General features: G+C 44.6%; 1 protein-coding gene across 6 annotated transcripts in view; it reads left to right on the top strand.

Annotated features, from left to right (window-relative positions):
- Positions 1 to 27545, top strand: part of DPY30 (dpy-30 histone methyltransferase complex regulatory subunit) — a 132227-nt gene extending 104682 nt beyond the window's left edge. For all 6 annotated transcript variants that reach the window (XM_069235007.1, XM_069235010.1, XM_069235008.1 and 3 more), the window contains 2 exons: positions 10311 to 10453; positions 27254 to 27545. In XM_069235007.1, coding sequence (XP_069091108.1) covers positions 10311 to 10453; positions 27254 to 27326 — 216 coding nt within the window. In that variant the 3' untranslated portion in view covers positions 27327 to 27545. The remainder of the gene's footprint in view (positions 1 to 10310; positions 10454 to 27253) is intronic.
- The last annotated feature ends 289 nt before the right edge of the window (positions 27546 to 27834 follow it).

The following is a 27834-nucleotide window of genomic DNA, read 5'->3' as shown; positions in this document are numbered from 1 at the left end:
GCCGTGTGGCACGTAATGTTGGCGAGCCCATATCTCATGAAGGGCCTCCTTTCTTGGTTGCCCCATCATCGAGAAGTGAGGATGCTGTGGTGACGTGTGCTTGCCCCAGCCCTTACTGATGACCTGCATGATACTCACCGTCAGCAGCTGCTGCAGATATCCGTGACATCTGTCACTCCTAGGGACTCTTAATAGCCAACCCGTCCAGGAGTGGTAAGACTGATTGCAGGGCCTGAAGACCTTGGGGGAACTTTTTTTGGCACATAGAGCTTCAGTGGCTGGAACACTTTTGACTTTGAAGGAGTCAGATTAGGACTCCCGAGACTCTAGTAGTGGGACCTAACCTGAATGTCACCTGAATTGGGGATAACCATTAGTGAGAGGTAAGTGATACCCGGGGAGAAGCCTATCGAACACTGAAGCCCTGACCTTGGTGGGCTGTTTATTGTTTGTTTATGCCGTATTTTACTTTGTGTTCATATATAAATACTCATTTATTTAAATAAAAGAAAGTAAATGGCTAGATAATCTAACGGTCCAGGTTGGGTTTTTGTCTATGGTTAAGTGCTTGTATCCCTGTTTTGGGTCCCCCCAAGAGTGGCTACTTCCACTAATATCTTAAATTTGGTATTTGTGTATATTTCAGCTCCCATTATATTGGGTTTCCTCTTTAAATTATTGAATTGTTTTACTTTTATAGCCATTGGCCGAAATAAAGACAGAATGGCTGGACAATCATTTATTAAAGTTTTGAAGGTAATTTGATTTGTGAGCTTGTGTTCAGCCCCCTGCATCTACCCCCACTGGTAGGTTCAGTAGCTTCTGGTTCAGACAGAGCAATCATTTGTACCTTCAGTGATGATCTTTGAGATCATTAGAAAAATCAATACATGTGAAGTTATTGGACACTGTGTTGGGTAATGAGAAGGGCATAGAAGGAAGCTATGCGTGTGAAGTCATCAATAAAATACCCATTTCAGTGTTTTCAGCTATTAGATTGCTTCCATAATATCCCCTCAACTGAAGCTTTTTTTTAGGGGTCGAAGACTATGTATGACTTTTTTTTAACAGTTTATTTTGCCTTCAGTGATTTTTGTTTTTTATCACTTTGATTTACCCACTTGTCTGTGAACATTTGTGCATTTGCTAGTTTGTAAAATGTCCCTGAGAAGAATGTCCATTAGGCATATCCTTAGTCAGTTGGGTGAGGGGTGAGCTGTAAAACTGCCCATGATTTGTTGTAAAACTGTGTAGTGGTCTATGGAATCGTGATACTTAACAAAAACTTATAGGTATCTATGCAGAGCTTCATTATTTTTGCTTTTTTATTTAAGAGTTTATTTTTTATTTTTCTTGCATAATAAATATAATTAAACATACACAACATTGTGAGGCAATTTTCAGTATATCCCATGTCAAGTCCCGGAACCCAAAGGAGCAGGTGTTAGCACAGATATGGTTTCCTAACATTTAGTCTGTATTTTTGATCTCTTTTAAGAGGTTATTCCTACCCATCGTAATTCTTCCAGGAGGCCTTGCTGTTTAGTATCAACAGCACTTAATAGCTCTGCCATTGTCTCCATATGTTTTTTGTTTTTTTTACTATTTGGCCGCCCTCTTCTCTCGTAAATAACCCCCTCTGCCTCCGTGCATTGGCCCATTCCTACTCAGGCTCAAACACAGAGTTAACACGTTCTCTTGAAATGCCATTCTTTGATACTACAAGTCCTAGCAAATAAAGGGTTAGCATAATTCTAGTAAAGTCTGTCGTTTACATACCTAATAATATACTATATGACACAAAGAGAGTGTAGTGGATTTTTTAAGAGCCCAAATCAGTACCCGCCCGTGTCTTAATATCACACACACGAAGTGGGCTACAAGGCTCACACACGAAGTGGGCTATAAGGCTCTAACAATTATTGAAACACTCAGTGTTACAAAACCCCACATATTATGTAATATTATATTGGTTTCGTCAAAACATTTTTAATCAAATGAGTACAAAGCTAATTTCTAAATAAAATAAAAAAAAGTGAGCTGGCATACTTCAATATCAGGATTGCTTCTACTCTAGCACCATCATGGTTCTAGTGGACCCCTGGGGCATAAAGCCTGACTGGTCCACATGAATCAACGTTCTATCGACTGCCAAAAGCCTGTCTACCAATATTTTGCCTAGCAGCCATTAAGGGAGGAAGATGGGTCCATATGACAAACAGCCTGCCTTGGACCTTACTTCTTTTTAATCTATAACAGCAATAATGGTGTGTATCTGGTCCACCAGTAATTCTTCTGTTTCTGTCTCAGACTTGCAAAGTAGATGCAGGCGTAAGGAAAAGGTCATGTGATTTTTCTTCAAAAAACAAAGCTCCTCCAGAAAGTAATCTGGGCCCTGAGTCTTCCCTGCCTGGAACTCTTGAAACTTTTCCATGACTACTTTTCTGTCAGTATTGTGCTCTATGTCAACCAAACCCCAGCTTCCTTCTTCACCTAATCTAGGGGCAAACCTGTAGGAAAAACCTATTGCCAAATATTTTATTTGAAGGCTGTGAGGAATGCCAGTTGTTGGGGCAAATGTATAATCAAGTTTGGAAAGTGACCCATGAGCCCCTGAGACACAGTGGTAGTGGCAATCTGAGGGTCTTTTCAATCTCTAAGAATCATATGGCTTGTGTATATTGTGCTGTTTGCTTGCGCTATCTGTGTCCTATATTAGACTTGTAGTTCAGTCTCAGTCCTCAAAGATAACATTGTGGAGTCTCTTCCTACCATGTGCATAGAATGTAGTGCATCAATCATTAAGGAGTCTTACCTTATGTAGTGTGATTTCCTGTATGCATAGCAGAGCATGTTAACTAAATATAGTGTCTCTTCTTTTGCCCAGTTTCCCACAGAAATCCGTATAACAGCCCCCTGGATCTAACCAGGCCCTAAGCAACTAGAGGGGAGGGGATTCTTTTCCACAATATAACCACCACCCAGAAGCCCCTTCTAAATCCAGAATATGCCTGAGTAACACATCTTCCCTTCCCTAAGAGTCTTAATTCAGAATCCATACAGTGTGCTTCCTTCAAAAGACCATGTCTGGGTTTTGAACCAGAAGCCCCTTCTAAATCCAGAATATGCCTGAGTAACACATCTTCCCTTCCCTAAGAGTCTTAATTCAGAATCCATACAGTGTGCTTCCTTCAAAAGACCATGTCTGGGTTTTGAACCTGAAGGTACTGAGACAATCCTCCCCTTTTCAGTCTTGCCTCCCAGACCATTATTTTTTCTTCACAAGCATTTGTACAGCACATTTCTTTTCACATGTGCTCCATTTGTCTCCAAGAAAAGGTATTTGCGGCAGGGAACTAGGAGACCGTTCAACAATAGAGTGGAATGAGAGTTCTGTATTTGGAACACAAATATAGACCCATTCCTCCATGCACGGTTCTGGTCATCTTCTCTCAAGTCCCTCTGGCAAGCCCACAATCCTTATTTTACTCTAGCGTCCATGCTATTTGGCAATCGAGTAATTGAAGCCATCCACTAGATTTCTTCTTCATGTGCTTCCATGGAAACAAGCACAGCAGGAGTGTAGGCCTGAGCATACTGCTGGAATGTTTTTTCATGATTGCTGAGGCTGTGAAAAGGCCCTTCTGTGTTTGGGGGGGGGAAGAGGGAAGGCTAATGGACACAGGAAAGAGATGCTACAATTCACTGAGCAGATGACCACCAGACTGCGACTTCCACAAAGTTAGGCTATTTCACACTCTCCCTCCTCAGTATTCCTCTAGGTGTCTCCCTTCCAGTGCCACTCTTGCTCAAGTGCCTTCCCAGTCACCGCAACCGCTTTTTAAGAGGCCCACTACACACCAGTTTACTCCATGTGGAGTGCAATACTCCAAGGGCATCACCAATCTTAGGAGCAGAAAGGCACTGCCCAGGAACTTCATCGTGCCAGATAGGCCTAGTTCAAGCCTCCACTGACACGCATTCAACCACCACCCTCTGGCAGCCCCACCCACTCACTGGGCTCCCATGCCTGGCCCCATCACTTCTTTTCTCAGCTACATATTTTTATCACCCCACTCTACCCATAAGGCACCTGACTATGTAAATCCCTCAGTAGAGAGAGTCCTATTCTATGCTGCCATCGGTTTTGAGCCGTTTTTACCTGTTGTAAGTATTGTGGGCTTTTAACCACGCCCATCACTTTAATTCATCCCTGGGCTTGCCTTTCAAAAATCACTTGATGTCATTGGTAAATGCTTTACATCTGTCCTGCCTTGAGGCTGTTTTTGTCACACCTTGCAGACTGCCCGTTACGTGGATTATTGCACGATTGCCAGTATACTTCAGCGTGGGCAAACTATTTTTTCTTTTGTCTCTCCCCTTCGTGCTGCATGGCGGCCATGGTGCTCACAGCGCGAACAGGCACAGCACATTGAAGTCAATCGGCGGTATTGGAACGCTGGTCACATTATTCACAGTTACCTAATCAGAGTAATTTCTTGTGGCTCCCACATTCAAACCACTTTAAATTGGTAAATTCTTCAGGTAAAACAAAAATTTTCAAACAAAGCGGCTCCTCCGGCCCAGGATGAGAGCCAGTACTACAATATTCACTGCTCTAGGGAATCTCGCCTCATAGTGCTTTGCAGGGCATTACTTTTACAAGACGTTTTTGCTCTTCACTACCCTGAGAAGGGCCTAGGGCAGTGGGACAACCATCAAAACGTTCAGCACAACACACTTTGTCTAGGTCATCTCTGGATCCCCACACAAGGTCAGTGGGAACCCCAGAATTATAACCCCTCCCAGCATTGTGTCTTTGTAAGCGCTCTCATGGCTCGAACTTTTGTTTTACAGCTGCATTACTTTCTGCTGTTTTCGTTGTGTGATTATGCCCTCTGGGGGCTAACTATATAGTTGCATGACCATGTTTCTAACAAATGCTATTTTCATTGTGGTGTGCTCTATGGGCAGTTCTAAGCATTACAGTCGTATCAACATTGGAATTGGATGGCAGGAAAAGATGAAATTGAGGCAGGTTTGACCAGTTTACGTGGCAATAAATTCTGCTTATGAATTTACAATGCCAATAGCTCTCCCACAAGCAAATGTGAGATCTATTGAATTGCAAGTGCTTGTTATCGGTTTGTACTCAACCCCAGGGCACCCAGGCCATCTGAGCCACTGCAGCAATAACCCGGTACAGGCAGTGGCGACTGGTACCCTAAATATTTGGCGGTGCAATCAACCAACCGCCGACCAGCATGAGGTCAATGCCAACACGGTCAGTCATGGCTCGTTATAAACAGTGTTTATAACGAGCCATGACTGACCGATCTAGCGCTGGGGGCGAGGCTGAAGGCATTGTACATCATAGGCGGGACAGAAAGCCACCACATAGCAGAATACGTCTCTGTGCTCACCAGCCATATAGGCCTTAAAGCACCTGCTATCTCGCATGGTCATATCTCCTAGTCCCAAGCACTGTACTACAGATATTGTCCTTTCCAAGCTGAAAATGCAGAGTGTCCAGAAAAAGAAAGGCAACATGGAGCTGGAATTCAAAGCTGAGACCAGCATTGCTGCAGGCCATTCATCCCACAGAGATACCTTAGTAGTTGTGTAAATAGAAGTGTTATAGTCCTTGTCTGGCTTTGGTCTAGGTGTATATAAAGCAAGGGGCGTTTTGCTAAATGTAGTGTGTGTATTTTGGAACCGGAAGACAGCTGACCAACCAACGGACATGACAACACCCTGTCATCAATCAAAGCCCATCTCATGTACGTCAGACAACATCTCCCCGGCCCGTTCCCCCAGGTCAGCTCTCAGTGGGGCTGCATTATCGGCCCCCTGATTCAAAGTGTCCAAATGATGCTTCCTTGATGCCACTCCAATAACAAAAACATTTCTGTCACATTGCAGCAGGGTGCTGCGCTCACAGTCCTTAGCTGTTACTGACACGTAAGCAGCAGCTCTTCATTGCCACCTGCTTGCCAACTGACAGCCCTGCTGCTAAAGTAAAGGACAGTTCTAATAAAACCATCACAACAGCCTAGCCATAACTATATACATTTTAGGGGATTAGTCCTAACATACATCATCTGCAATAATAAGAACCAACTTTATGAATCAGAGGCTGTTTCAGTACTCTGAAGAGAAGCGAACAGCTGCAGAATCCATCTCAAGTGTTGAGTTGTTTCATGAAATATTTAGCTGGCAATATCTATATCAGAGGTTGAGCAAAGTATAAAAGTAAACTGTACATTTCTGCATCTCTATCATGCCACAATACTTACTCGTTTTGATATGTTTATTGCACATACAACACATTTTGCTTTTTCCTTTATGGTTGTGTCTTTGTGGTTCCTTGGCACAGGTATATATTATTTGAATATTTAAAGTCAGCAACTCAGGTCACTGGCTTTATTCATGCAGAAGCGTTTGTTGAAGGGACAGATCTTGTGAAAAGTAATGTACTTTCCTCCACTCGCTCTCTTTGTCCGGTCCTCGTGTTTGAAATCCCTCGGCCCTCTGACTGCAGCAATTGAATACTCCCCACCAACCTAGGTGCTGCTCTCATGCTGCTGATAATGTGGGAGAGCCTGGTCTGGCTGGAGAGGGCTCCCTTGATGCTCCTGCAGGCACTGGGGGCCTGTTCCTGCTCTCCACCTAACTGTCTTAGACAGCTGGGTGGAGAGGTTTACACTGTGCATATCAGGCTGGCCTTCGCAAGCCATCCAGCCAAAATGACATGCACAGTTTAAACTGGTGGAGTGGGAATCACTCCCCTGCTGCCAGTCAGCAGCATTGACCCCCAAACACAGCTCGGCTGGGGGGAAAGGAACAATAAAATAGTAATAAATTCATTTTGTCACCATTTTATTTTTCACCTCTACGGCGCTGGCAGCGGGGGGGGGGGGGGGGGGGCGGGTGACACTTCTCTGCCCTAATAGAGGGGCCACTCCTGTGGAGAGGCAATGATTGAATCATGTGTTACACAGGATTAGGGAGGAGTACCAGGGATTGTGGACAGATTAACAGAGACACGCCCTCCATCTTGCTTCACTAGTCCATTATCCCCTTTAGCTACCATTTTTAATTATTGATTTGCGCAAAGGAATTGCTCCTGTTCCACCATTACAGGAAGTGGCTCTTGAACTTTCCATGAAAACAAGCCTACAGCCGTTTGGGAACAGGGTTGACCATACTTCAATTATAGGGGAAAAAGGCATATCTCAGATGGGTGGATAATGACCCCAAGTGTTAAAATTAAAATGGAGAAAAAGTATGACTTATGAAGCTCGTGATTTACACAAAAACAAAACAGAAATTGTTGCCAATGTCCCTTTCACTTTGCTATTTACCCCAAAAAACAACTAATGAATGAGGAAAAATGGCCATCTAACTGTCCTGCCTATCCAACCAGTGGAAGAAAACAAAGCTCTTCAGAGCTTGGCTCTTAGAGAAAGATTGAGCAAAAATGTTTGCAAGCCAGACATTCCTTGCAGAGCATGAAAATAGAAAAAAAAAAAAAGGTTTTGCAATACTTCTCATAAAACGTTCAAATAATGCTACACCCCAAACCTCTGCCCCCTACTCACATGCTTTGAAAGAGCACAAAGCCACAGCCTGTTATTAGTATGGAGATCTCCTGGGTCAATAGTCATGATCTCCAGGTGTATATTTGAACGATTTTCTACAGGTTTTTTTTCCTACAAAAAATCTACCCGAAAGTCGACTACTATTGTACTGACAGCGTAAGTACATTTAGGTAAGTATATATTTACTATAAATTCCACTATCAACATACCTTAAAGTATATTTTAAAAGTGTGTTAATGTGGAGTTGAGAATAGTGAATGTATACTTAAACAGATAAACTGACCTTGAAGATATAGTGGTATTTAATATTTTTGTCAGAATTTTTCTTGGTCGATATTTGTGTCCTTGATGGTCCAGCACCCATTCATTCGGAGCCCACATTGACCTTTAACAACAACCACTTGTTACTGCACTATTCTTTCTGTCCAGTGCATGAATACAGGCTGCTACTAGAGGTCCCTGTGGATACAGCACAAGTCTGCATAATACATAAAATTACTAAATGGAGCCTTTTCCTCACTAAACGTCAACATGGTGTAACTGCTTGTGTTACTGGACCCATTCTTTTATTTTATAACGTCTTTCGATAACATTGTATACATTACAGCATTGAGCGGTACTAAAGTTCAGAACAGCCCCATTTTATGTTTTGACGCAGTCAGTGTTGACCATGTCATAATACTTGTTTTAAGCCATGCTTCACAGCAGCCCATACTGCTGTGCGATATATTAAGAAAAAGCAGGGAGGAAGCAACATTAGGGAGGTGGAAGCAGCAACAACAGGGAGAGGGGAAAAGCAGCATGGGGAGGAAAGAGAGGGGCATCAGTCCAGGGCAGCAGCACAGAGAAGGGAAAGGTGAGGGGGAAATGACAAAATAGTACCTCAATCGCAATCCAAGGAGCAGACTGGTACTAATTAAATTAAATCAATCTGTGCTTGGTCCATGCTCCACAGAAAGGAATGGAAGTGGGGCTTGGCCTGCACTGGCCAATGTGGAGGCAGCAGAGAGACCTTGACGCCGATAAATAGTAAGCAGTGGTCTGGCTCCAACGTAAGTGATAGTGTCTCGCAAGTGAGAGCATATTTACAGCATGCACTGGCACAGTTGCAAGCTAAAAGCTACCAAGTGACAGTGTTTCTTCACCATTAGTGTTAACCCAGTCACTTTCCCTGGGATCTTTTGTCATCATTCTTTTGCAGACCCAGACTAATTTCTGTGTTTTTATCTCCTTCAGCAAAGTTCTTAAATGTTTGTGGTTTGCAAATGGCATGTTTTTTTCCTTCGTAGCAGAAGAGTTTATTGCTTCTCATATTGGAAATATGATATAGTAACGGATTATTACTGCAAAAAAGAAAAATTCAGCACTGCCATAACTGGAACAAGGAAGTGTCCAGTCCCCTTCAGTGACAGAAACAATTATGGAAATGTGTACTTTTTGAGACCAACATGTTTTTATATCGTAAACGACCCAGCAGCTCCCTCGACTATGAAGTAATATAAAAACCATGACACAATAGCCTTTGACAAAGCCAAAAGGCTAGCAGCCAACGCTAGACTTTTTGTCTTTGACAATGCTTATGTTTCTTTAAATAGATCCCTTAGCTTGGGAGGGTACCACACTTTCTCTGTTCATGTTAATATAATGCTACAATTTAAAATGTTTTAGACATGCTCCCCAATAACTTTGCGTAGTCAAGGATTTATTTATCTGTTGTATTGCTTAGTTTTTCATTTGGTTGTGCGTATCTGATTTCAGTACCATATGACCATTTACAAGGGAAGAGTTTGTACATGGCACTGTGATTTAAAAAAAAAAAAAAAAAAAAAAGGTTTTCAGGAAGGTGCTTTCTCTTTGTACAAATGTAGTTTCTTTGCATTGATCTCAGAGTTATATTTGTTTTCCTATTTTATACATCGCTTGCTGTCGGAAATCTACACGTTTCCTTTGTGGTTTTTTTTTATTTTTTTTACTATCACTTATACAGCCTCAAGGGAATCATTCTAATATTTTCTACATAGCTAGATAATCTCAGAGGATTGTTGCATTTAACTCAATTTCACTTATTTGAATGATTTGAACTGTATCCTATGTTCAAACAGTAGTGGTTACTGCTGTACTAGTTACTACCAGTACTGCTGTAGCCCTCTCCTCCAGGCTTGTGATATGCAGAACCACTGGAGTATATGTAGCACAATAATGAGCAAGTTTTTGAGTGGTGGCAGGGCTTAATGTTTGCAATGGTTGCGGGTAGTAGGCTTCACACTCCTTTTCCGGGGGTGAAGTGTAGGTTACAAAAAATGCTGCAGGAGGTGAAATCAAAGATGGGCATCCTAGATATTCTGTAACTCCGGAGTTGATTGCTCTAGGTGCAGTCTCCCCAAAACACTTTATATCTCTGTACTCACTTTTTTTTTTTTCCATTTCTTATTGTAGCCTAGGACACTCTTTTGATCCCGACACATGGTTAATAATTGGAGTTGTGGAGACTCACATTTTCTTTTAAGTCTGACATTTAATAATTGAATCTCTTGGATGTGTTTTTTGCTGGATATGACCTGAAATGCAGATACCTCTTTTAATTGTTGCTACATATATACAACGTGTTTTCTTTTGTCTGTTTTTTTGTTGGTACAATCTTTGCATTGTAGAACTGCTATATTTAATTGAAAGTGCTTAAATACTCCACGGTTTTGTCTTTATGTATAGAGAATAGTAGAAAATGAGAAGGCTAATGCAGATAAAGTATCCAAGCAGAAGGTTGATCTTCAGTCCCTACCTACACGGGCGTACCTGGACCAAACTGTAGTGCCTATATTATTACAAGGCCTTTCAGTACTTTCAAAAGAAAGGTAAGCTATTGCACTTATCAAACTACTGTTTGAGACTTTTACTAGAACAGAATGATTGATGACAGTTTTTAGGTCACCTCTCCCCGACCCCCCCCCCCCCCCCCCCCCCCCCCACACACACACACACACACACACACACACAAACGCGCACACACACAATCAGTGCCTGCCTTTTAAAACGGTTACTTCACGGTGTGTTCTTCTCATAAGCACTTCAAATCATCAGTTGCTCATATGTGCAACATGTATTCTGCTCTTGTTGCTGACATAGATTGATCAATAAATGTGGGAATGAAGTTAAGGCATGCAGGCTTAATCTGAAACCCATTGAAATAAACATAACCCAGGAAGGAGAGGCAGGAGTGTAATGCCAGTTCCATTCAGTCGTTGGCCTCTCCTTGAAAAATATTTCCTTTTTGGTGCCAGCGGACATACAGACCAGTAGCCTTCCATATACCGAAGCACATAGCTGATATACCCACCTCCTATACACACAAAAAACGTACAGGCATATACAGTCATGCCACATTTATACTGCCACAGGCAAACCTATGAATGGACTATACCAACAAGGAATTTCCAGAGGTCATACACCTGCAGAAATGGATCTGTACCTAGACCAGTAGACTACCAGTCACTCATCCATAAATAGGCATAGCACACATACGAGTACTTTTGTACTGAGAGGCACGGACATCACATGCAGACGTAGATGGACAGGTGGGTAGCTACTGGATGGATGACTATTTGTTATCTGGGGGGTCCAGGTGCACATCCAGATTTTGGGCAGTCTTTTTGAAAACGTTATATTTGTAATCACTGAATGCCTTGTGGATGTCTGTTTATAGGTGAACAGATGCTGACACTGAATACCTCCGCCAATATACGGAATCCCAGAATGTTTTAAGATCAGATGATTTTTGTGTGTATTAATTCCTGTGTAAAATCCCGCTGTTCCTGGTTAAGTCGACTACAATTTATTATGGCCTGTAAATGAAAAGAAGTTGTGAAAGGTCTTTTAATTTTCTTTCAAAATGAAGAAAATGGGCAGCTGTGCAAGACCGCCTTAGAAGAAAATAAAAATACAACGCTGTCTTATTAAGTCAATTGAGTTGATGCAAAGCCCCACAATACCATTTGGTGGTCAGAACTTTATTCCATTCTGGGGAATGGGAGTCCCGGCTCCTGGGCACTGCCCTTCTAGTAATATTGCAGGAAATTCATTTCCTACATGACTTCTGAACTGTGGCTTGATATCTTTTGGTCCTTTGTGCCGTTGTTGAAAGAGTTTGATTTTTCATCCGCTTAGTTTTTGCAATGCTGTGCAGAATAATTCGTCATCGTTTCATCATTTTTTTGTGAGGTGCCCTTGTGGAGGCAAAAAAAATCTGAAAGATTCACAAACCTTTCGCTTAGTGTATCTCTTTTCTATGAAAAAGTGTCCCACTGTTGGAAGATGACCATTAGAAAACCTTAAGGACCTAGGAAAGCATTTGCAGGATCTGCAAGGCAACAAAAGATTTTCTGTATGTGAACATCAATCTCAATCCAGCAAAAAGCTTAGAGAAGGGAAATTCAGGATATTTGGTAACCCCTCTACCGTTTAGGGCCCTTTTTAGAAACGTGGTGAAAGCAACATTATCCTCAATGCTATTCCAATTCCTATTTAATCTCAAAGTTATAAACACTGAGTCATCTGCAGACATCAGACTCCCTTTCAGTTCATTTCACGTTGAGACCTTCAAGATGTCAACATTATCAGCATCAAAGGATCCAGTGCTATCCAAGTTAGTGACATTTAAGTCATTGACTTCTAATGTACACTTCTAACTGCAGATTCTTCATCTTAGAATACACTGAGGTGCCAGACTAGACCTGGCAACTGATCTATAGTGGTGCTTCCATGTGCTGCTAAGTGGGGCTATGCAGCTCCATGCTATGTACCGCCCCAGAACTGAGTGAAGTTGCATATAAGTGCCACTCCTGCGAGGGGAAACTACCTTTACCGAGCTGACTTTATTACATATATGCCATAAAACAAAGGTTCAAATGACCACCTAGTTGGGTATGGTAATAATGTTACTTTGCATTTAAAAAAAAGAAAAAAAACCTTATGTTAAAGAGACTTTACAGTTAGGTGATGTCAGTTAAAATATACTGTTTTAACTGAACTATAACTGGTGATTTTCAGTGTTTTTATCATCTCAAGTAACTATAACTCTCACCCCCACCAATCAGTGTTGTCAGTTCAGATTTTCTAATCGTTATCAGTGATGTCATAGAACTTATCATGAGTGATGCCACATTTGAAGTCATAAGCAGTGCATGGCAAGGGCGCAAATTATAGTTAGTTTAGAGATCTTTTAACATTTTTCAAGGCACAAAGTGCAGCCATCACAAGACAGACCGGGTTTAGGGGTGACGCTGTGCCACTCTACTGGGCAGTCAGACTTATGCCTCCTGAAGACACTTCATACTCATCTACCCACTACAGAGGGCATCCCCACGTATTTCCTCCTTCATTCCTGCTGCTCGTTCTCCCAGGTCCTGCATGGTGTGAGCTGGGACTGTACATCCAAGATGGGCCACTTTGACTCATGAAGCCAGGAGCCCCTGCTGGCCCGTCCATGGCTACTTCTCATGACTCCTATGACCCAAGACAGAACCGGACGCCTTAACCAGCCCAGGGAACTCACAGCCACCTTCCCAAAATCTTGAACAGATTTGAGCTGGTGTCATGGATACAAAAACCTCCCTCTAATCGAAGGTGGGGCCATAAACCTCAGCCTCCTTGGAGATGAACATAAGTTGCCCGGAACACTTCACACAGCAGAAAGAACACTTCGGGACCTCCAGCCACAAACACCAGACCACCTCAAGCAAATGCAGTGCCTTGCTTCTAGAATCCTCATCTTAGAAGTATGAGTTAAAGACATTGAAAGCAGAGCCCGAAGAAAAATATTCACTTAGTTGGGTTACCCGAAAGAATGGAAGGGGATAAACCCACTCAGTATATTGAAATGTAATCTGTCATGCCTCGGTACCTTTTAAATTTAGTCACTGTTGAAAGAGCCCATCGCGTGCTTGCCAAGTCTCGTCCTCCTGCAATCTTAGAATGATAGTTGCCAATTATTCGAAATTGGGTCTCTAGTTTTATTTATTTTTATTTTTTATTTATTAAATTGCAAAATACAAAAACATACATTAACACAAACGGACCCCTCGGCAGATCAACAGGTTACGCATGTTACAACCTTCCTCCGCTACAGCATTTATCCCGGTCAACACAAAGGAAATCACCAAGTATTCACACAGTATGCATCAATATCAAGGGGCGCATCTCCAGCTCATCTCACCAGGCTTTCAGTCGACATAGTCCGCTTAATCAGTCCAGAAGGTCTGTCATACTCAGACAGCAAATTCAATATATAATCAGCAGAGGGGTAAACCAACAAAAATAACAACCAGAAAGGCAGGTAGAGCGCACAACTGGACAACACCAGCAAATTTCAGCCGCACGCAATCTTAACCCATGCAGGGGGGAATAGGAAATTCCCAGCGTGGGTAACTCATATCATTCCATCTGCATATTTCGGGACGTCGGGTACTCGCGGAGCCCAGATATCCCATGGCCGGGAGCCTTCAGGCATAAGCTCCCAGAAGACCGTCAGCTGATCATGGCAGAAGGCAGCATCCCGCAGCCACTCGGATCTACGCAGCGCCCACCCTCTGCCCCAGTACAAAGCAACTCTACACTTAGCCAGTAGCAGAAGTAAGCCCACCAGCCGCCTATGCGGCCCCTTGATCTCATCCACACACCCAAGCAGCGCAACTCTAGGAGAAATGGGCATCTCAGAGCCAGTTACCTCAGCAATCGCATGCAAGACCTCCACCCAAAAAGCGTGAATCTCCGCACACTCCCACGCCAAGTGCAGGAAACCCGTGTCCGGTGCATGGCAGCGCTCACAGCATGCATCCGCGCGCAAACCCATGGAGTGAAGCCCGCTGGGCGTATAGTATAGACGGTGCAAAAACTTAAAATGCAGCAGCCTCAACCTATAATTCGGGGACAGCACTCTCATATGAGCACAACAGCCTCACCACACTGCCTCCGGGATAGGCTCCCCCACGCGATCCTAGAGGCCTCTCCAGAGCCGCCTCTCTGCTCCTGTATGCAGTTATACAGTTTGGTAACCAGCTTTCTCGGCGACTGTGCACAGCACAACACCTCCAGTGCGCGGAACTCCGTGAGTGTCCCAGACGAGCCAAGAAATCTGTCCCGCAGCCAAGCGCGGACCCTGAGAGCATACATGCGCTGCAGCGCCGTCCCACCACTGCCATCTAACACCTCGGCTAGGCCAGTCAAACGGCCATCTACGAGCCAGTCCCCCAGCTCCGACAAGCCTGCATCTCGAAGAAATCCACGCACCCCGCCGTCCCGAAACATCTGAGCGTCAGCGACCGCCAGAACAGGCAACGAGGGAGCAAACGGCGCAGCAACGCCCAAATGCCACATCAACGCCTCCCACGCCCTCGCCGTACATGCCACCGTATCAATTCCCTTAGATCGGTGCCAAGCCATGCCCCAAAGCGCACGCAGCAAACCATCCGGCCACACAGCATCACTCTCAGGCGCCAAATGTGGCAAATACTGAATCTGATTCAACCAACAGTACGCAAAGTGCGCTTGCGCACAGTTGTAGTATAACTCCATATCCGGAGCAGCAAGCCCACCTAGCTCAAACGGCAGCGTCAGCCGTTCCCAGGAAATGCGAGACCGACGTCCCGCCCATACCAAGCGAATCAGCGCAGACGCCGCAGGAAACCCCGCGTGAGCGGAAGGTTAACAAATAAATACAGGAACTTAGGAAGAACCACCATCTTCGCAATGGCAATACGCCCAATTAATGATAATGGTAAGGAACGCCAAGTCTCAACCTTCTCCTCAAACCACGACATTGCAGCGCCGTAATTAGCCGACCACAGCGTATCAACATCACAACTCGGCTGAACTCCCAAATATCGCACCGGCCCCTCCACCCAAGCCATGGGGTACCGAGAATCAAATCGTGTTACATCTGGAGTCAAAGGCAAGACCACCGACTTCGACCAATTGATCGTGATGCCAGAAAAGGTGCCAAAACGCACAATTTCTTCCAAAGAAATTGGGTCTCTAGTTGGTAGAGGTATACACCCTTCTCCAAGTAGGGACCACAATCCTAGTGAGGGTAAGTCACAACACAACCCAAATGATCCTGTGCTCACCCTCTGGTAGCTTGGCACAGAGCTGGCAGGCTTAACTTAAAAGGCAATGTGTAAAGTATTTGTGCAATACCTCATACATTAATACAGTGACAATACCACAAAAATACACCACATAAATTTAGAAAAATAGATAATACAAGCAAAGTTATGAATTTTTAAAGATTAAATGCCATTAAAGCACTTAGCTCTAGTTAAAGCTATTGAGTTTCTATCAGGGTGTCGTTGACCGAGTCATTCCCAATAATCTGACACCACAGGCGCTGGTCTGTGAGTCACACGGACCCCCAGGCACAGTACCTTTAAAAACAAAGAAACAAAGACGTCTCACGGAGTCGTGGAGGTGAAGCGTTGCTGTAGCATGGGTGGTGCCCGTCCCTTACGGCGTCCGGGGAGCTTTGGAGTCCATTCCATACTGCTAGGCAGTGGAGGTGAGGCATCACTTCCGCCCGGTTGCAGGGGGAGCTTGTGCGGCATAGGTGGTGAGGCATCTGTTCCTTATGATCGGCGGGGTCAATGAATCCAGTTGGTCAAGACGTGATGAGTTGACTTCGCAGTGTTGCGATCACTTCTAGCAAAGTCACAGGGCAGCAGTCGTTCTCAGCAAAGCAGTCCAGATGAGTCCTTTGGGCAGCCAGACCGTCCCTCTGACAGTTATGGTGTAGATCCAGAAGTGTCTGATTTGGTGGGGTCAGAGCCCCAGGTTATATACCCAAAAATGTTTTTGAAGTGAGGGAAACATCAAAGAGTGGTTTGAAGTGCACAAGTTCCCCTTTCAGCCCACGCCTGTCTGCCAGGAGCCCCTCCACCCTTCCTGTCCAGGGAGACCCATTCAGTATGCAGGTGAATGCAGATGTGACTGAGTGACCTGTGTATCTCATTTGGTGGGTTCACAGACCCAGTATACATACCCAAAACTGTCTTTGAATATGAGGAAACTACAAAGAGTGGTTTTGAAGTGCACAAGTTCCCCTTTCAACCCAGCCCTGTCTGCGAGGAACCCTGTGGAATGTTATCATTCCTGTGTGTGTGAGGGCAGGTCACTGGTCTTTGAAGTGTAAGAGAGAGCCCCTCCAACCTTCCTGCCCAGGGACACCCATCTGTAAGCAGATGAATGCTGATGCAGCTGAGTGTCCTGTGTTTATGGCTGTCTGGGTGGAATGCACAAGGGGAGCTGTCAACCAGCATAGACCAGACATGAACTGGAGACGAGCTGTAAGGCACAGATGCCAGTAAGTGCAGAGAAATGCCCACTTTCTAAAAGTGGCATTTTTAAAAATAGTAATATTAAATCAAACTTCACCAGTAAGCAGGATTTTGTATTACCATTCTGGACATACTAAACATGACAGGGCCCCTCCTTCGTTCTGATCAGCCTCTCAAAAGTATTTGAGGGCAGTTCTTATGCTAGTCTGAGCGGAGCAAGCCTCACAGTAGTGGAAAACACATTTGAGTTTTTCACCACCAGGACATGTAAAACACATGAGTACATGTCCTGCCTTCTACCTACATAGCTACGTGCTCTATAGTTTACCTAGGGCCTAACTTAGGGGTGACTTATATGTAGAAAAGCGGGAGTTTCAGGCTTGGCAAGTAGTTTTAAATGCTTAGTCGAAGTGGCAGTGAAACTGCACACATTGGCCTTGGATTGGCAGGCCTGAGACATGGTTAAGGGGCTGCTTATGTGAGTGGCACAATCAGTGCTGCAGACCCACTAGTAGCATTTAATTTACAGGCCCTGGCTACATGTAGTGAACTTAACTAGGGACTTAAAGGTAAACTAAATATGCCATTTGGGTACCATGTTTAGGGAAGAGAGCATAGGCACTTTAGCACTGGACAGCAGTAGTAAAGTGCACAGAGTCCTAAAACCAGCAACAACAGGGTCAGAAAAATAGAAGGAGGCAGGCAAAAGGTTGGGGGATGACCACTTTAAGGCTGTCAGTGCTAACACCAATATACTTGCCTATAGAGGCAGACACACCAGCATCCGGTGGTCACTCCAAGAATGGCAGTTCAGCGTCTGCTTCGAAAACGTTACCAGACTATACAGTGCTGGCCCAACACCACAAGGCAGTTTCACAGACGTCAGGTGTAGACTCTGGAAATGCACCTTCGATACACTCTCCTTTTCCCTGCTAGACTTAAAATCATGGCTAATCAACAGACATTTTACTGCAATACCCGGAGGAGGGCGTGAACTGGGCTGAACACTCTGAGGCAGGCTACCCACTAAAGTTGTGGGAAGGATCACAACCAGTCCTCATCCCAGTCCACCACACATCATTCGAGAAAAAGCAGCAAAATCTTCAATGGACCAGACCCTCTCTTGCCATTACAGGTCCTCAAGCAAAACCATACCCAAGGATGCATCCTTGAGGTGGACAACTGAGCAGGAAATGTCAGACAATTCATTTGCACAACTTCCAGGGGTGTGGAATTTATTAAAATATCTACTTGTCCAGGGGACAGGTTGCTTCTCAAATCTACTTGTCCCACTGGTGCCATGTAGTGTGGCAACAAATTATGGCAGCAATCTCATTATGTAAGAGCTCTGATAATAGCCTCGCTGATTATGCCAGGGCTACTACCATAGTAGGCAGGGATGTGGAATTCCTATTCCTATCGCCCGACGCCCGGGACATCTTGTTTGGGGTCAAGGGCAACAAGTTTTCATGTTTACTTTGTTCTTGGGACAAGTAGGCCCAACCCTCTGCAGCACAAACCCTTTGGCTGCCAGTTTACAGAGAGTGGAACTCTCTGCAGTTGAGGTAATGTGTTTCCAAAAGATAATGCTATTCAAACTTGTATTTATGGGTCATTATTTGAAAGCCTTCATTATTAGGGTGAGTGCTGTAAATACATTTTTAAGGTTACACTTCACTACTGACGTTGGTTCCAGTACAAAAAAAAAACAAATGTGTACACAAATGTTTGAAAAGTTTAGGCTATGAGGCTAAGTATAATGCTCCCAGAATGCTCTCTGATTAGATGCAAATGTTTGCAGAAGCTTGTAAGCAAGAGAGAAGAGTCTTTGCTTTTAAAATAAAATGTTCAGAAAAAATGCAAGTAGGGAAAACGTTTCGCTACCATGAAATTTTAGGTGCTATTTCTTTGCAGTGTCATTTAGTAAAATGTGTTGATGCATGCTAGTATTTCCAAAAAATACTTCTAATGGAAAATCAGTGTAACCATTTTCAACATGATTATGGGAAGCATGAAAATAAACAAACACTGAAAAAACGGGTTTGCGACTCGCAATTAGGAAGGGGTGTTCCCTTCCTAATTGCGACACGCAGTGCAATGTAGGATTGTTTTGTGACCGTGGGCGCAAACCAATCGCAGTTTGCACCCATTTCAAATGGGTGCTAACCCATTCGCAAAAGGGAAGGGGTCCCCATGGGACCCCTTCCCCGTTGTGAATGTCACTGTTAAAAAAAATTCTGTGGACCACTGCCTGCTCTGAAAAAATGAAACGAAAACGTGCTGCATTACCAAAAAAAAAACTGCTCTATTGAAAAGCAGTCACAGACATGGTGGTCTGCTGTCTCCAGCAGGCCACCATCCCTGTGAGGGCCGCCATTCGCAAGGTGGTCGCAAATTTCAACCCACCTCATGATTATTCATGAGGTGGGCATTTGCGACCCCCTTGCAAATTGCGCGTCGCAAATCTGAACCTATCTACATGTGGCCCCAAATTCTTAAAGTCACAAAAGTGCACCCATGGTATATGTCTTTGAATTAGTGGCTTTCAAGAGAAGTATACCAGGAAATCGTACCCCAATAAAATATTTGTGAACTGTATTTTAGCATGGGTAAATACGCATGTGTAGATCTGCTCATGTGAAAATCTATTGAGCATTTGCAAGTTCATTTTCCCTCCAGCCACTTTCTTCCCAACCCTGGAAGAAGTTCTAATTCTGCCATTGTCAGGAGTAAATTTCCAACCTTTCTTATTATGGGAAAATCTTAGAGAGAAGCTGGTGAAAATCTTTAAAAAATGCAGGTTAGTAGGTTTGCAGACTCAAAGGCATTCCAGCCCTGGAACTATTGCTTACTGCTTCCTCCAACCCCAGTATGCAGATCGGCAGAAAGGTGGCAGAATAAGGAAATTGCTACAGTAGGGATTGAAACTGCAAGTATTCAAGCCCTACTATGGTAGTAGCCCTGGCTTAATCAGAGAGGCTATTATCAGAGCTCTTACATAATGAGATTGCTGCCATAATTTGTTGTCACACTACATGGCACCAGAGGGACAAGTAGATCTTTTTACAGGACAAGTAGATATTTTAAGAAATTCCACACCCCTGGAAAGGGTTGAGTTTCTGCATTAAGTGGGCCATGTAAAGATTGAATAGCGCGGGGCGAGCACTCCTCTGTTTTAATTAGTTGGTCGTTGCAGTTCCTCTGGACAGATGCTTGCCTATGCACAGGTTCACCTGCCCCCAGGTATCGAAGTGGAGTAATATTAGCATGTCTAGAAGTGGCCGCGGAATGTTGCAGATTGCCAGTTTCCTCCACAGCCTGGCCAGGTCGATGGTATTGAATGCAGGCCTGAAATTGATAAAGCAGAGCTGGAGGGGCTACTTAGAAGATCTTGTGTTGTCTTGAGTGTTGCCATGTCCAGGAGATTGGTTAATGTGCCTGTAATTTTAGAAAACCTGGTTTGATTTGTTGATGCCCAGGCTTGTAGTTCTTCGAGCAATGTGCCCGCAAAATATTTTTCCTCAATGTCGATCAGAGTGACCAAGCGATTGTTTTCGTGTGAAGATTTTTCTCCACTTCTGAATATTGGGGGAAATGACTGAGCCTTTCCAAGAGGTAGGGAATTTCCTCGATTGTATGATTTCTTGAAAAAGAGGATCCAGGGTCACTGTCCAGTGTTCGACATCTTGCTTGAAGAGGGCTGGCGGAATGCCGTTTGGACCCAGAGCCTTCTCCCTCCTACTTTTTGTGATTTGACACTTGATTATTGTTGTATAGGGTAGCCAGGGTTCTAGCAGGCAATTGCCAGCTGAAGCAGGAGCACTGCTGCCTGACCAATCATTAGACAGAACAACTTTGTTCATCAGATTTGCGGGCTGGCACACAGGTTGCCTACCCAGGTCTACTCTGGGATATATGATGCTATGTGCCCCCATGAGAAGGTCACATTATTTTATTTACCGTGCCCCATAGTAAATATTAGTAAATAGCTTTGTCCAAAGTTGGTCTTCCCGACTTCTGTTAGCAAGCCATTTTAGTTTGTGTGCGTCTTTGCTGGTGCATCAGTGGGTGGTGATGTAGGTCTCCAGAGTTGCTTCTCAGTGATCTCAGCATACTGTATCTAGTCCTTTTGAGTTGTTTCAGTAGTTTTTGCTGCTCAATTGGAGTCCAACTGGATGAATTTTTACTATATGTAATGTAGAGAAGTACGTTTCTAGCTTGGCAGTGAAGCTTTCCCACCTTTTAATAGGGCACATGAAGTGATTCTTGAGTTATTAGAAAGCCCTTTGTTAGCAATGATGGACAAGGTACTTCAGGGAGCAAAGATTTGATTATCTTGAAATTAACCCTAAAGCTGGAAAGAGGGGCTTCTGCCGAACATTCCAAATCAGGGACAAATGGTTAAAGGAGCATCTCTTGTGGTCGATGAGCACCGTCTTCTTTGTTCCCTAGTCGCAATGAGAAGAGACAAAGTTGATGTGCTCCAGATCATCCAGTAAGTGTCTTGCAGTCTTGCTTGCTCTGCCGTGAAGATTTTTACTCTGTTCTGGGATATTCCAGTGTAGGGACTGAGGCCTCACTACGTCGTCCGCAGAGGAGCCCAAGTGGTGTAAATTTAGGTCCCCTGAAAGGATGAAGTTGGAGGAGTCCAGGTTGCTCATGTGCATCAAGAGTTGATCCACAAGATGTTTTGAGGCTTGTACGTTGAGTTTTGGGTGGATGTCCGTGTTGAATTTTATAATCTCCTACTTCTTCCCATCCATAATAAAGCTGAGCTTGACTGCAACTATAGACTGTGACGTTGGGCAGAATTCCTCTGCCATGGTTGTGCAAGTTGATGATAGGTATGTTGCCACCCCACCTAATAGATGACCACAGTGGGATTACCTAACTGCTGGCGAGGAGAAGCAGATGAATCCCTAGAGTTGAAGTGGTTCAGCCAACCAGGTTTCCTGGAACAGAATGATGTCAAGGTATGTAATATAGGACAAAAACTCTGGGTCCGTAACTTTACTTGCCAACCCACTGGCATTCCACAAACCCAAATGAAAGGTGGGTTTACTCTATTGTGGATGCTTGCCCTAATGCAGAATTTGTCATTGGCTGCCAGTTGCTCTGTTGATTGTTCTAGCTATCCGCCTGAGATTAGAAGGTGTATTTGTGTAATGAGATAGGTATAACCGGCCCCAATCTCTGTCGTTGGACATCCACCTTCTTTTGGGCAACTGACCCCGCGTTCCTCTGAGTACCAAGCTGACAGAGTTTGCCAAGTGATTCGCTCCATCACCCTTATTAGAGAGTAGGAAGAGGGGTAGCCTGTGTTGTAATGTAGGATAATATTTATGCCCCATTCCTCAATTTAATGATTTTCAGCTGGTACTTCTTGTGCGATTGGTGATGTTCTCCAAGTGGCCTTCGTGACTTTACTTGCAGATGCAGCTTCTGGACCAATACATTCTATCCCGAGCAAATCACTTGACTTGATTTCCTCTAAGGACGAAATAGTTGACAGCAGCAGTAAGATGTTGCCTTTATTCAGAGTATCACATGTGCCTCTTGACTTGTACCCGGGATTGAAGAGAAGGATGCTAAAATCCAATTGCAGGTTCAAAGGGGTGTGTGCGTGGGCCCACCACTAGAGCACTGACTGGCTGATTCAGAGCCTGTCAACGGGTTTGGCCCCATGGCTTCTAGATTGTTTTGTCCTGTTGGCAGAAAGTGACCATTAATTGAAGGGAGCCCTGCATCCCCATACCTTTGACTTGACCTCCCTCCTGTGCAGAGTTCCCCAATTGTAGAATTCCATGTACCTCCAGGAGGCATTTGACGGCCGGGGACCAAGTCTGTGGCATCCAGTTTTGAGACAGGCATCTGTTAGACTTAAACTGTGGCTCCGTTGGCACTCTCTGGGGCCTTATCTTTTGGCCAGCACTGAGTTTCTTGCTGGAGTTCTCTCTGTAGCTGGATCAGGCCTGGGGGACAATTCCGGTGTGTCCGTACTTTGTGGCTCCCCTGGACTGAATAGGTGCAATGAGGCATGGTGTTGAGGATCCCTGCTTTTCTGTAGGGTAATACTTATCCGCAGATGATGTCTCTGGGTTCTCTTGCTTGTCTGCCCTCATAAGATCTTGATGGGAGTGGAAGGGAACTTCTGGAGATGGTTGACTGGTATCTCCTAGGCTGTCGGGTGGATGAAAGAGGTGGATATAAGACTGGGCCAGATGGTACGTCCTTCAGTTTAGTGTGTGATGGACAAAAGAGAGGATACACAGCTTGTTGTGTTGTGATAGTTCTTCTGTTCCGGCCCATCTTTCTTTGCAATCATCTTTGTTTTGCATTTTGAACTGGAGTGGTCGTAGGCAAAAATGAGGTCTTAGACTTGAGTTCCTTGTTGACCTGCGGTGGAAAGGCAGGTAGGGTTCTCTTGTGAACAGTTTGTGGAGCTTGAATGGTTTTGGGGTCTGGAGCCGCTGACGTTCCCTGATCCAGCTTTCCTGGGACAGTGATTCCCACTTTGATAGTGTGGCTTTCTTGAATTCTTTTAGCACAGTGTTGAGTGTAAGGGGAAATGGTAGGCCATTTGTCCACAATCAGGCTGCAGCTGAACATCAGTTTTGTCGCCAACTGTGCCTATTTATCAATGAGTTGAGATCTCCCAGCTTCTCATTGATGTCTGCAACATAGACGGCCAGAGTATTTAGTAAAGTCAGCTGTATGTCCATCTTAACGGACTGGTATTGGGGGCTTCAACTGACAGTTGCATGCTGTTTCACAGAGACGTCCATCCGTTGTCCGTTTGCAATGCTCCAGTTATGCCAACACTCACCCTGCTCCCTGTTGATGGCTCCAGCCTGTCCCTTGGGTCCTGAGTTGCAGCAAGAGGGAAATATTCCTGTGGTGGGTTCAGAGAATAGAAGGCCAACATCACTGCCCACTCCTGAGTGCCCAGGTATGAGATGGCCCCCTGCTCGTCCACCTAATAATGTGTCTTCCAGAGCCTCTTTAGGCACTGTACAAGTTATAGAATCCGATGTGCGAGTGATGGTGAATTTGAGATCCTGGTGTTTGGTTGTGGATCTCCCATAAGTTTAGTGGCAATTGACCTGACGGCATCGGCTGTACTGGTCCCCTGGGCCAAGGTTGTGCTGTGTACACTGGATGAATCAAGGGTGTATTCCTGGGTAGTTTCCCTGTTTCTTGCCTCACTGGCCTGATTTGTTAGTGCCAGTGCCACCTTCTGGTGACCAGTAGCGTGTCTGTCATCTTCTTTGTCCTTTTGTCCCTTTTGACTTGACAACATGTGCTGGGAGGTAGGTTGTGCTGGGGCAGAGCTTATACCCTCATTTGCTTGTACATCCTGGACGTTTTTGGCTGTGAGGTTTATGAAGGCCTCTGCTGAATGGATGCCTGTCCCTTGCAGTTGTCAGAGCTGCTGGGGCTAGATTGGTGATTGTAGACCTTGTTTCTTTACAAGTTGAGAAGATGATGAAACCTGCGTCTTTCAAAAAGAAGAACTTGGAATAGATTTTTGGTTGGGAAGAGTAAATAGGACTACTTATGCGGTACCCCCCTGTGGGTCTTGGTCCCTATTTGATGTGACCAATAGATTTGAGTCGAACTTGACTGAGGGATCCGGGGTGTGGGTTTGCTTTCTTGTTTTTGCAGATTTCATCTTTTTCCGCTTGGCTCCTCCCCTGGTGATAAGGGGTGGTCTCCTTATCTTCCCTGACCTCATAGAGAAATTAAGTGGCTGGCCACCTGACTATGGTGGGAGTCACCGTTTTGCGTCTTACTGTTGCTTCTTTTTTGTCGCTTATTTAGCTGTGTTAAACTGTTATTACCTCAAGCTGTCAAACTAATCAAAACAGTCAAAAGAAAACAAGGGCATTGTATGCGTGGTGTGAATTAATGCCAGGGTTTTACTGGAGGTGATGCGATCGTGCAATGATGGTAGGCGTAGGCCACTGTGAATTCAAGTCCCTGTCCTTCCTCCTGACCTGGACAGTAGTGGTGCTTGCACTTCTGTGCTTCCAGTTTCTGGGTCCCAGGCTCCATTGCAGCCTGTTCAGTGCCACCACACACCTCCCGTGGTTTGCCAGACCCCCAAGGGTGTCTTGGCACCTTGTTGAAACTGAAGAGGGCACAAGCACTCTCGCCTTTGTTGCTTGTTTGGAGTGCAGAGGTGAAAGTAAAGATGTGAGTATTGGTGCTGGGTGATGGAACAAACTGTCATTAGATGGTGGGTTGATGGCGGGAGATGGGCCGAGGTAGCTGTGAGGTAGCTATTTGGCATGCTGCGAGGCATACAGGTCAACCGGCTGTACCCAGGACCTTGACTGCCTCCACTGGCTGCCTCTGCTGACCTCGCAATGTACCGTGCCTCCCATGGTCTCCAAAAGGCTTCTGTTTTCCTCCTGTTTCAGACACTTCCCTGGGCCCTCTGTTTGGAAAGTCTGGTTCCAATCCTGACCCTTCAGGCCACCCTGTGCTCTTCCCGGTGGTTGCCCCAATAGTTTTGCCTCAGTGTTTACAAATTGTTGGCAAAGAGGCGAGGTAGAGGGTGAGGTAGGGACACAGTGAGGCTGCAAGCTTTGGTAAATGGCGGAGAAGGCGTGGGGGGTGGCCTAGTCCATGAGTCTCTGAGCTGGTCCCAAAACCAGCGTAGGTCTGACATGGTGCAGGGACACGTTGAGGAGAGTCTGGTGAGTCAGATGAGACGATGGTGAGGCACGGCAGACGGCAAGGGAGGCGACAAAGGGGGGGGGGGGGATATGTGGTCGCTCCCTTTGCTCCCCATCTTACCCCTCCGGCTTACCTCCTGCATTTCTGCTGCACCACTTCTGCCACTGTAGCAGCAGCGGCCCTTCCAGCAAGCTAGCTGCAGCCGCGACTTTGTCTGACCCTCAGTTTCTCTGCAGCTGGTTGCATTGCACTCCACTCCCTGCGTCACTTCTCGGCACTGAGAGCAGCGGGTCATGGCTGTACACCATGCTGCGGAGATTCCCATTCCAACTGACTCCTCAAGACCTCCTTGGGGTTCTGCAGAGAAACTCCCCTTCATAGTCATTCCTCATACTTTACGCATACTGCATCCTCCACCTTTGTACTCTTGTCCCTCATTTTGATGGCCTTCCAGCACCACAACTCATTGTGGTCGTGTGCCTAGTCCTACAACTTGGCAGAGTCATTGGGTGTCTCAGTCTCTATTGTTAGGGCGTTCAGCCTTTGATGAAGAAGCTTCAAAAGGCTTAAACTGTCCTTTGAACAGACTTGTCCAGTGATGATCCCAGCACCTTCCTAAAGCTGTCAGCTAACTACGCACCCAGGATCAAGGCTTTGCTTTCCCCTCCCTCAGAGGATATGGGTTGACCCAAAATTGACAATGAAGAGGACTGCAGTTGAAACCCACACTAGAAACGAACACAAGTGTCAAACACACTCAAAATCACTTTAACTTGCAACACTATGCAGACGTAGGTACACCAGCCCAGCCACTTTAACTGCTGCTACACACAGAGATGGTTAATAGGCGTAGACCAACAACACTGTCTCAGATGCCCTGTTGCACCACGCGAGAGGCCACTTAGTGCTGCTGAAGGATGCGCTCTTAGCTTTGTTGTCCTAAAGCTGTGCAGGGTTGTTGGCTCTCGAGAGGCCTTACGATCAGGCACCCTTACAAACGTACTGATGATTGTTAGCTGTCTCACATATGCACCGGAATCCTTTACGTGATCATTAACTGGTACCTTTCTGCTGGTGTTGCAAGAGTTGGTTGACATGTGAATAGCTACAAACACGCATTGCGTGAGTCTTTCAAACCTTTGAAATCTGTCTTGTGTGGAATGCCACAGAGAAAGAAACAGTCAAGGCATCACACAGTTCGAAGCCAGGGAAACGGACATAATAGTGACCAGCATTTAAGAGTATTACTTACCTTGGAAAACTTACATGGTATACCTTTTTTCTGCGCCAAACACCATCAACTCAACAAATATTGAGAGAGAACAGAACCACCTATTTTAGAGGTGAGCAGCAAAAAAGAGGAGTGTTAAGATGTGACTCAGCATATGGGTTACATGATGTGGTTATTATTTTATAATACATTTTTATTTGTAACACACTTGGGACTGTTAAATTTCTTGGATGAGAATATTACATAGGAATGAGACGATGCATGCATATTGTATGATCGGAAGACTCGCCAGAGTATTAAGTGATGTTCCTTTTAAAGAAACTTCAATGTGGTAGCCTTTAGATCGCCTTTCAGATGTGTGCTTTAAAACGAGCTGAGTGTTCTTTTTTAAATTTAAATTGATCTCCATCTTCCCACAGGCCTCCGAATCCCATCGAATTTTTAGCGGCCTATCTTTTAAAGAACAAATCGCAATTTGAAGATAGAAACTAGCTCGTGCGGACAAGGACGAAGAAATGGATGTTCTACAGTTTTACAATTAGTGTACATTCTCCCTGGCTAATCATTTACTGTTGAGATTCAAAACCTCGATTATTTGTTTAAAAAAAATACTGATTTCAGTTTACATTATTTTGTTATTTAAATACAATGGTGTGCTTTTACTTTTTTTCTCTTTCAAAAGCGATGTATAATTAAAATGTTTGAAGTCTAGTTTTGTTGGACTAATTAATTTTAGTATTTTTCGAATACATGTTTAACAGTCATACTCTTTATATGTCCTGTGTGTGGGGGAAAAAAATAAAATGTGGTGGTGTTCATGCTTTTAACTCTCAAGGACCTTACAAATAATGCGTCTTCAATACTGATGGCACTGGTAATTCCAGTTAGCAAGCCTTCAGAATTACAAGATCTGTGAATTTTTTGGTCAAGTGTTTTTTACCCTGGGATTTCACTTGCTTCAAGCAGGTCAAATCTCTGGGACTAAAACTATGGTCAAATG

This window comes from Pleurodeles waltl, chromosome 5 (assembly GCF_031143425.1).
Source record: "Pleurodeles waltl isolate 20211129_DDA chromosome 5, aPleWal1.hap1.20221129, whole genome shotgun sequence".
In the NCBI taxonomy this organism is placed as follows: domain Eukaryota; kingdom Metazoa; phylum Chordata; class Amphibia; order Caudata; family Salamandridae; genus Pleurodeles; species Pleurodeles waltl.
This window is presented reverse-complemented; position numbering and strand designations above follow the sequence as displayed.